Consider the following 10,728-nt stretch of genomic DNA (forward strand, 5'->3'; position numbering starts at 1 on the left):
AGTTTAATCACCTATAAAACCAAACTGTTTGCAGCGTCCATCTGGGTAAAACATGCACTTTCTAACCAAATTGTATTTCTAACTAAATTGGGACCGCCCAAGAACAAATTTACTTCCCCCCCCTCCTCTGCGATACTTCCATTAAGCTCAAGTCTTTATTTCATTAGGAGACTGAAATATGCTAATACCATCTGGCTGGAGAGAGCCTAATGAGGTCCATACTTCATAATTATGGCCTATAAAGAGAGAGGGGGAAAGGGAGAGGGCACGTTGAAGCAGACAGGTTAACTCTCCAGCCCTATCTATCAGAGCCATCTTTGGTATCGACCACATAATATTAGCCGGCAGAGTAAGCTGATACTGCGGGGGCTCAATGTACATAATGCACTTTACAGCGCCGCATTTGGGCAAATGGATACGCTGCGCTGCCCGTCTTACTGCACTCGGAGGTCCCATGACATTTTGCCCGAGCCAATTTCCCTTTTTAAATCCTGCACTTTCCGCAGAGTCGAGGAGCACAAGAGGAACACAAAAGTGGGAAGCGGAGTGAAAGGGGGTGGAAGCGGCGATGAATGGAGGAGAGAAATCCTCTGATTTGACACTAAGGTAATGCGGTTTGACTGAACCAGGGGAGGTGAACTAATTGATTCTGAGAGATTAGGGGTGGAGGACCAGCAGGTGTGTGTGGGTTGAAGAGGTCCTTCCCGCCATTTTGGACGCTGCTGCATTCCACTCATTTACTCCTTAACCTTGTTTGAATGTGAAAAGGGGGAGAGACAGGAGGTGCCAGTAGCTTTCTGGAAAACCTCTGTCACCCTTTTCATTTTCAGGGGGAGCAGGAGGCGAAGAGGGGAGGAAGGAGAGGGGCAGACCTTTGCTGTCCTGTCAGGATTTATCTCACAACCCTTGTTTGACCTCAAACGGACGGCGCTTTCTCCCTCCCAAAGCTTCTTCACACCCCCTTCATGCTAATTCCACTCCTCTCTTCTATGCCCTTCCTCTTCCTTTCTCCTCCTCTCGTCCTCCCCTCTTCTGTTGCCGGGGCAACGCTATCTGGCACGGCTTATCGTTATGTAAATTGGACTGAGGGGCTCTGACCAGAACAGCCTGTAAAATCATATTAGGAGCAGCACAGAGGCAGGTCATTAAATTGAATTTTCGGCCTGTCGATCTGATCGGCACGGGAAATTAATGAGGGATAACTGGGAATGCGGAGGCGGGTGAGGAGAGGGTGCGGGGGGCGGGCGGATGGCGAGCTGACATGGAGGAAGGGTGGGGGACTCTTTGGAGACTCATAAAGCATCATCATTACCGGGGGGTTGGGAGGGAGTGCACAATGACACTGGCAGGGTGAGTGTGTTTCAGTGTTACGCCACTTGCCTGGAAATGGCTGCAGGGGGAGCAGCACAGGGCTTGTAGAAACAGCTGTATGCTGATGCACTCGGCTATTAATGCAACTGCATTACACACAAAGGCATCCATGTGCTCACAGCCAATCACCACTTCAGGGCCACCGTTTGAGGCCAGAAACATTCGTGGAATTCAGGCGCTGCACTTCGCCGTTTTTGTTGAATTTATTATCGGGTGGTGTGGCAGAGAAAAGAGCTGGAATAATGTGAAAAAAAAGCTGCTTCTTTGTAGCTAAATGTTCTGAAAACTTTTGACCCCGATGATGACTTCAGCCCAAAACTCATCTGAGGATAAGATTCATCGATAAGATTTCACTTACTGACGGTAAATACAAAAAGAAGCCGGCAGTATGATAGGAAATGTCATATTTGTTATTTTGTTCACTGTTTGTTCTGTATCAATAAATATCAGTGACTTTTAAAATATGATAAAATGCAGTTACTGTGTGCAGTTTAGTGATAAGAATCACGCTTTAAGTGGACAAGTGAAAAAGCCCATTTCAAATGGGAATATTTTTCAAGGATAATATTTGTGTTTGTGGCACTACGATTGCTGTGCCATGCAGTCACAAACATAGTTACCTAAAAAGTCTTTTTTAATTGTAATCTTTATGATGATCATAATAGTTCAATTAAATGTCATAATAAGATGCCAAGTCCATAATGCCCACCTCTATATGTGGCTTTAAATAGAAAGTGTCCATGCACTTAGTTGCACTATTTTCTTCGTCCTTTCCCGATTTTGTTCCTCTGCTCACCCAGTGAGGGTAATGAGGACAAGTGTGTTTGGACAGATTCCTGACAGCTAAACATGAACAAGCAGAAAACACCCGCTGTGGGCTTACAGAAGCCAAAACAGGACCACTCCATTTTTTTTTTTTGAAGTAACCATTTTTCCACAGAGCTTTCAGCAGCAGAGACAGGTTTAGTGTCACTTAAAGCCGCTGGAAACGGAGGCCTTTGAGCCAGCTGAAGCTTTTCTCTGCAGCTCCACAATTACAGGTACTCAGCGTTGTCTAGGAGCACCAGAGCTTGGAGAGGCCCGCTCTCTCCACCGCATCCCTCTGTCAATGGCGCGTTGAAAGCCGTTTGGCTGTTTGTCGCTCCAGGCATTAGCCCCCCGAGTGGAGAGCAGAGTCTCTGACGAGGATTCAATTGGCGAGGAAAACAAGTGGCATATGATGAGGAGGCAGAGATGGCTGTTTGGGAATTATCTTCTCAGCCAGGGCAAGAGGAAGAAAGAGCCACTTAGAGGTACCTTGTTCATTACAAATGCATGAGGAACATTTTGCATGTGCGTGACAATTTAGTTAGAGCCAATATGCAGAGAAAGAAGTAACATTTCTGCAGGGAAACCTATGGAAGCAGAGCATTTGTGACAGATAACATTCCTGTTTGAATCCCAACACCAGCCAGTTAGGAAACATACACCCCAAACAATAATACCAAACAATAATAGTGCAACACTCCTTCACCAACTTCTCAGGCCTAGCTATCAAAATAAAGCACGTCTCACAGCCCCGAGTAACCTCATCAAACTCCCCTGAGTGTGGGTGTGTGTGTGTGTTCTCCTACTCAGTTTGTTTTGGCTTTGAGACAGATCGACCATCATCACCTTGGCAAACAATTCCAGGAATCCACTATAAATTATTCATTTGCACAAGCTCCGTTTCTCCTTCCTCCCTGTTCCTCCTTTCTCCAGGAAACAGACCCGATAAAACTCTTTCTCCCACCCCCACCACCTTCGCTCACTCAACAAGTGACAAATCGGATAATCGGTATATCTATGAAAATGCTATAAGTTCACTTTGAATCCCTATGATTCCATTTAATCCTAGCTCTAATTGGAATGGACAGGCAAAAAGCTAAGCTTAAAACATAAGGAGGCATGAAAGAGATAAACATCCAGACAGAGAGCAGAGGGAGTTGAAAACAAAGCAACCCCCCACACCCCTCCACCCCACTCACACACACACACACACACACACACACACACACACACACACACACACACACACACCTCCACCACAGTCAGCAGGGCATGTTGCTGAGGCAGCCTAATGAGCTGCGCTAATTAAAATCACTTATTGACAGCAAGCAAGGGTGATTACCTCCACCCTGCACTTTTTGCCATCATAAGAGACACTGTCAAAACAAATTACCTCCCGGCAGCCACAGCCACACACACACACCGTCCCTTTCATGACAACCGCTCTGCTCAGCAGCAGCAGCATAGAGGGGAAACAGTGTGCTGGAACCTCAATTACTGTATGTTTGTGTAAGTAGACACAGTGTTTCTGTGTTGGGATATTTATAGATATGCGTGTGTGTGTGTCTGTGTTTATGCACGAGTTCCTTTTTTGTCCAGATTTGTTGGGGTAACAACAAAGTGAATTTATAATGTGCGTGTGTTTTTTTTTTTTTCACACTACAATAAATTTTCAACGCAAGCAAAGCAACACACCCGCCTGCTTCCAATAATCCAGCCTGCAGCCGTTCGTATGAACAACGGCAACTGCGAGGGGCCGTCTGTTTACCTCTCGCTGATGTCATCACAAACACTTGTTCAGCAGGGATGGGAGAGGGAGAAAGAAAAAGGAAGGAGGGTGGCAGGAGCAATAAATTATTCAGAGAGCTCTCCACTGGGCTTATTGACAAACAAAGGAGATGCACAGGACAAGTCGATTAACCCATTTACCCCGGAACGCCTAGTCTCCAGATTACATCCACGCTTTCTTCCCACTCATTTGGGCCGCATATCACTCCTACCTGCTTTACCGCTTATAAAAAGCCCAGAAAGGGGATGGGGCTGGCAGGCTTGATGATCAGAAAACGCATCTAGTTAGCGTAGCGCGCACCAACTACAGCGCATGAACGGAGCGGCGTGCTGCTCCTCCAACCGGGCTCCCCTCCCGCCGATGCCATTAACCTTCTGGATCTCACAGCCACGAGGCCTCCACCCCACCATTCTTCATCTCGGCCCCCACCTCTCTCACGTACTGCCACTCTCTTACATCATATTGTACTGCTAGTGACACGGGGGCCATCTTTCACGTCCCCTTGTAGCGGTGGTGGGAGAGGCGATGAAAAAATATGACGGTACAAACGGCAAGACAAAAAAAATAAATAAATAAATCTGAGGAAGCAATAAAAAGTTTAAAAAGGGGAAGTATTAAGAGTTTTCCAGGCACATAGTGCCATTTTATAGCACAATCAAGTAACTATGTTAACTTCAGTTGTTATAAAAATACTACATACATCTAATATGACTTGAAATAAATTTTGCTTTATAATTTAACACCTTGAAATCTTTATCCGTTTAAAAATTCAAGGATTTCTCAAACATGCATGGAAAAAAAATCTAACACTCCATGTAGGTTTTTGATAACAGGAAGTAACTTCACAATAGCATTATAACATAATGTAAAGCTAACATAATGCGAGTCTACTTTACATAATACTGCCCCTGAAGAAAAAGAGGTCTGCTTCTGAAAATGTTAATAGAGGAGTTAACGGGGTCTAAAAGAATGTCGTCTTTGGTTTTTACATGACATCTTGTCACACGCTAGGTGAGAAACTTTTATTTTTGGTGCCAACAGGAGAGATGAGGTTGGCAATCCTCACAAACTCAAAGGTTTATCACTACAGCCAACATACTTTTGTTTGTTTATACTTTTGATCTCATGCTCAACAACAGCCAGAAACCGAGTTTTAAATCTTGGCATTTCCATTGACATAACACACCACTTAGTCTTAAATGATTCACTTCTACGAGTTTCACGACACAATGCTTAAACTAAAAAAAAAAAAAAAAAAAAAAAAAAAGTTCAGTAAGGGGGTCTCCAACTCCAGTCCTAAAGAAATATTGTCCTGAAACTTTTAGCTGCATCCCGGCTCCAATACACTTGAATCAATTGGTTGAATTTACCTCTTCAACATGTCATGAAATCATTTGATACAGGTGTGATATCTGTAGGTCTGTCTTAAGTTATGAGGCACAGAATGATTAGGTCACTACCAACCTTTTTTTTTTTTTCTTACATTTTCTGCACAGTGGTCATAAAGCGACCACTGGGCAGAGAGAAACCACAGGTATTACTGATTATGTTGCCTTAATATAAGTTGATTAATTCCTACTAAAAGCATCTACTACAATAAGCCATGCGTTAGTATTCACAAACTGAACGCTTGGAAAACGGTGAGTATGTGGGCACATTTATGTGAATGAATGCATGAGGGGGCAGTGTGGGAAAGATAAACATATGATGCAATTTTTGCTCGTCCAGTTTCCACAAGCCTGTAACCCAGATAATTTAAGCCAAGGCTTACAAAAATAAAAATTCACCAGAAGCCAGGGAAAGCTAACTTCATGTTGACACATAAAAAGTCCAAAAGTCAAACCAAGTCACCATCTACCAAGCTTCCCATTTCTCTAAGGTATTCCTGCAGAAAGCAAAAGTCCATTCAGTGGTTCATTTGATTCTTTTTCCAGGTTTTTTCAAGTATCTTGGTGTTTTCCTTCATTAACTTTGACTCGGGTCTCTTCACATCATGAGCCATTGTATTATTTATGGCACAAATTGTTTTTTGTTCCTCTTTTCTTTTGACAAACTATTAAAATCCTTAACTCAAATCAACAATCGTCTCCTATCCACTCGTTGGAGCCTGATGCGGGCGTTAAATGCCAAACATTTCTGGTGAGACGTCACTGAGATGCAAACCAAAGTCGTTGAGTGTGGTGCCTCAACTCCTGGGAGCTCCAGGGCAGTTTCAGGTAGATAATTGTGAATAATGAATTTCAACAAGTCATCCAAATGAGTCACTATCACGTTCTATTGTTCAAGCGTTTCTGTAAAGCTCCACTGAAGTTACTGTTGCTTCCTTCGACATGTGAAACACGACAGAAACAAACTAACAAGACGGTTGTGAAACACAGAAACGACTTCTCTTCTACCGAAAAAACTCTTTAGGTGGTGTGAAACAAACTGGATATTCTTCCAGTTCGTCTATGGGGTGATAGCAGCATGTCCGCTGATTAGATGAGCTTTTAGATTCCTTAGTCATGGAAATTCAAATATCTACTGGCAGAAAAAAAAACCTACTAGCCTAAGACAAACCACTCAAAAGCATACATCGCCAGTTTGTCTGCCAGATACTTTAATCTCATCAACCGCCTCATCAGAGAGTGTGGCCTTAATGTTGTTTAACCTGTCAGCATTTCTACAACAGGAAGCCTGTATGGGTACGCCTCTGAAAAGAATTTAGGGATAAGGGCAGGAACTAAGGTCAGATATGCATGCATGCACATGTTTATACTCTTCAAACACTAGGGGAGGAAAAAACAAAAACAGAAGTGTTTTGGATGTACATAGACCATATCTGATGTGGCTACATACCTGTTTGTGCATCTCAATGTTGAGTCCATAGGACATCTCGTAGTACTGGAAAATAAAGAGACAAAACATTAAACCTCAAACTTTTCACTTCAAAAATACGTCAGACTCAAAGGCAGGTATTTATCCTCAAATATGCACCCTAATAGGTTTAACACAAGTGGTTCTAGGTAATTCGTTTTGACCCAGTGATGAGAAAATTAAAGACTAATATATTTTTATTTTAACCACAAAGGAAATGCTGGACAGATGCTTTAGGAAAGGAGTGAACAAAAACAGCAGAACAACTTTGACCAAATCAGTCCAGTCGACGATATTCATGTACTTTTTACTGCGGCAGCAACAGAGGACTGGTTTCGTCTGAGTGACAGGTTGACTTTAAACACAACCCCAACCTATGACCTCAAAGACCTGACAAACAAAATAACAAATAAAAACACTTTCTGTGATGGTCAAAAGCCAAATTAACCAGATCCAAACTAAAAGTGTAGTTGTTTACCAAAGATGCACGATTTATAGCTGCTGATAACACCTTATCGTAACAAAAAGAAGATTCAAAAAAGTGAAATCGACACCTTGTCCGTCATTAGTCCTTTAACATAAACAATAATATTATGTGGACACACCAGTAGGGAGACAGATTGCTCTGTGGACGCTCAATGAAGCTTGTGTTGGCAAGAACCTTTGAGTTGGGTCATGTTTACAAAACCATCTGTTTTTGTCCCCGTTTTATGAACTCTGAACTCAGTATAGCACAAATTGTCTGAGCGCACTTTTACATTAAATCTCATCTTAAAAGCAGTTGCAAGCATTTACGATTTCAAATACTAATAATCTTTTAATAAAAGCAGTAATATCCCACCATGTTTCGTTCACTGTTTTTACACTGAGCAGCAGGAAAACTTCTAATTAAACTGAATCCTGGACTAATTATAGCTAATATTAATAGGCCCAGCTGTTGACTTACTTAAAATTTTCCAACATCAATCTGAGAGACTACGCATAAAAAATTATTCTTGGGTTAGAAAGTTCGATGAAAATGATTGTTGGAAGTTTCACCATGGGGGGGGGGGAATAACAAAAGCCAATCAAAGGTGCTCTCTTGGGGCACATGTGGTTCTAACACATGTACTTAGAGCTGTCCACTTGACATCTGATCAAACAGGAAACATGTTGGCAGCAAGTCTGAGCAGACTCACACTCTTCCCCTGTCTGAGAAAGCTGTGGTTGTGACACTCGTTTCACTCTGAGGAGGTTACTAAAATAAAACAATAAGGCACACACAGGAAACCCACTGATTCATGCACAAAGCCAGCAGAGGAGCCATTAACTTCCTTTGGATCCTGTTAGGTGTGTTAGGGTGGAGGGTGGGGGGTGGTTGGAGGGCCACAAAGAGGAACCCAGAGACACAGATGGGACGGGGTCGTCACACCCTACGATCAATAGCTGGACATTTGACCCTGTCTAGAATTTCAACGGCCCCTTAACCCCCACCCGGCTCCTCCTCGTCCAATGAAAACAAGCATGAGTCAACAATCTAACAAGATCTTGGAAAAACAACTAGGTTGCACCACCTGTGACTTTTCACCTGAGGCAAATGGGAGGGTACGGCATTAAATCAGATTCATGGCTTACAATTATTGCACTTACCATGACATAGTGGCGCTGCATTTCAGTCTTTTCGTTGGCCAGTTTATCGTACTCAACTTTGAGACTTGTAGGAAGAAAGAAAAACAAAACGAGAGAAGGCGTTTACTGACTATGATCAGAACAGAAAGCCATCAAAAAAGCAAATGCCATCAAGTGTTTATAGTAAACGTGAGAAAGCAGTTAAGATTTTATACGCTGCAAGTGTCGGCTTGGTGTGCATGAGGCTACAATAAAGGAGCGACCAGTAGCAGCTTCCTCTTCCTATTGTTTCCAGGAAGCCAGAGCTGTTTACAGTCAGTTAGTCATTACCTGTGGTACTGGGCCTGCAGGAACTGAAATTCGTCTTTGATCCTATCGCAGGACTCTGCCACCGTGAACTTGAAGCCAGGCTGCCCTGGTTGGTGAGGTGCCTGAAAGAGTGGAAACACCGCAGGTGTAAACATCATCAGCAGATAACTTTCCTGCCACCACCGCCTGCTTTTTCTCGCTAAGCCCAGTTCTTTATCTCTTCGTGGCTTTTTATGCGTCTGCTGAGCCTCAAGAAGCAGAACAGAAAGAAGGCTGCCTTCATCCGTGACCTACCAGTAAGTCACCCACTTAATCCATCCACACAGAACTACTGCATAAATGGCTCTTGTAGTTTTGACAACAAATTGCACAATGATGTAAACCATACACAAGATGCAACACACCTTGGCACCAACTCAAGCCATAAATAGCAACAGCTCAATTCTCAGGTAATTAAGCTATTTTTCTTTAAAAGGGCGCTTTATTTGCGTCAACGCACAAACAGTGACAAAGGCAGCTATACTCACCGGATGCCGGCCTTGTGGATACATGTCGAGCCTTTTACACAAGGGAATCGATGTGTTTTTCTCCCCCCGCCCCCTTTTTTTTTTTTTTTTGGTCGTAAATCCCAGAGAAGGTGCGGTAAATCACCGCCACCCCCTCCCCTGTAAACGCAGGATGGCGGCGGACAAAGCCTTTTTCTGGGCTGCCAGGCGCACTTTCAGACCCCGACCAGTGGATGTGTCACCTCCTCAGCCTCGCTTTGGACCTAAACAAACAGAAAACGGGGCACCGCTCAGGAGCTGGATCACATAAACAAAAACACAAAGCGACACCAATTTCACCTTAGTGACCTAACCGCGGAGTCGGTTACGTAAAAATAATAACAAATAATGATAATAAAGTCGCTCTTTGAGGGCGATTTTGAAAATATTTCCCTAGATATGACAGATTATTTACCAGACGGCTAAGTGTGCATCGCAGTAAGAAAAATGCGATAAATTTCCCAAGTATAAGAATAAATCCCAAAGTTTTAGTTTTGAACACACCCACAGGGACACGATGCTTCGCTTTTCTTATAAATGCACCGAGTTCTCCTTAATAATAAGAGAGAAAATCTACAGTGTTTTGGTGGTCCGAGGTGATCAGAAAACAAGAAGTCTGCTCCCATAAAAGCCACACCACCACTCGCCTCGTTAGCGGCTCTCTCCGTGAAGCCCTTTTTACCTTTGTCTCGACTGATTCCTCCCTCCTCTATTCAGGTAAGAAATAGTATCCACACGCTGCGGAATATCATCGACTTTCCACCGCCACTGAAGACTTAAAGACCAAAACAAAGATGTGTTTTCGTCGTTCCTGTATTTGTACGCTTCGTCTTGTTCGGCCCCTTGAGAGTCCTTTAAAGCCCGGCGATTCCGAGGCGGAGAGCGTCGCTCCGTCAATCCGATCGGACGCTGGACGAGTCCTCGACCGCAGACAACTTCAAAACAGGCTAAGTTAGATCCTGCAGCAGTACGCCAGTTCTCCAGTAGCTCCTGATAGTATGAACTGTCGACTGAACCAGTTATTTTGTGTTAAAATATCGAGCGTTGTGAAATTCACCGCCAGCCTGCCGTTGGGTACCCAGTTCCTCCGCCGCGCGCTGTACCACACACAGACTGTGCACTGACACGAGGACCTCACTGCTGAGAGAGGGCCCCGCACCAACCAATCAGGCTCCTCGACGGAGCTCAGTACGAGCAACCAATCACTGAGCGGCATCCCCACGTGGGGTTGGAAGAAAACAGACGTTCTCATTGGACAAATACAGTGACCTCACACGGTCGCCATTTTGGATGTGAAGTGACATTCTGAGCGTTCAACAACTTGTTCAAAACAAAGGTAATAATTTATATGTTCGTCCATTTCAGCGAAGCAGAGCAAATGCCGTCTGCATCTATTAAACTCTGGTCATCCAAGGACGTCTGTGGTGTGAACGTCACCCCAAG

The 10,728-nt window shown here is 43.8% G+C and overlaps 1 protein-coding gene across 6 annotated transcripts in view; it reads right to left on the bottom strand.

Moving 5' to 3' along the window:
* Positions 1–10,407, bottom strand: part of tle3b (TLE family member 3, transcriptional corepressor b) — a 28,499-nt gene extending 18,092 nt beyond the window's left edge. For all 6 annotated transcript variants that reach the window (XM_008404646.2, XM_008404648.2, XM_008404645.2 and 3 more), the window contains exons 1-5: positions 9,968–10,407; positions 9,268–9,509; positions 8,762–8,862; positions 8,453–8,516; positions 6,806–6,850 (exon numbers count right to left, since the gene is read on the bottom strand). In XM_008404646.2, coding sequence (XP_008402868.1) covers positions 6,806–6,850; positions 8,453–8,516; positions 8,762–8,862; positions 9,268–9,291 — 234 coding nt within the window. In that variant the 5' untranslated portion in view covers positions 9,292–9,509; positions 9,968–10,407. The remainder of the gene's footprint in view (positions 1–6,805; positions 6,851–8,452; positions 8,517–8,761; positions 8,863–9,267; positions 9,510–9,967) is intronic.
* Between the last annotated feature and the right edge of the window lie 321 nt (positions 10,408–10,728).

Source organism: Poecilia reticulata, linkage group LG3 (genome assembly GCF_000633615.1).
Source record: "Poecilia reticulata strain Guanapo linkage group LG3, Guppy_female_1.0+MT, whole genome shotgun sequence".
NCBI classification, from domain to species: domain Eukaryota; kingdom Metazoa; phylum Chordata; class Actinopteri; order Cyprinodontiformes; family Poeciliidae; genus Poecilia; species Poecilia reticulata.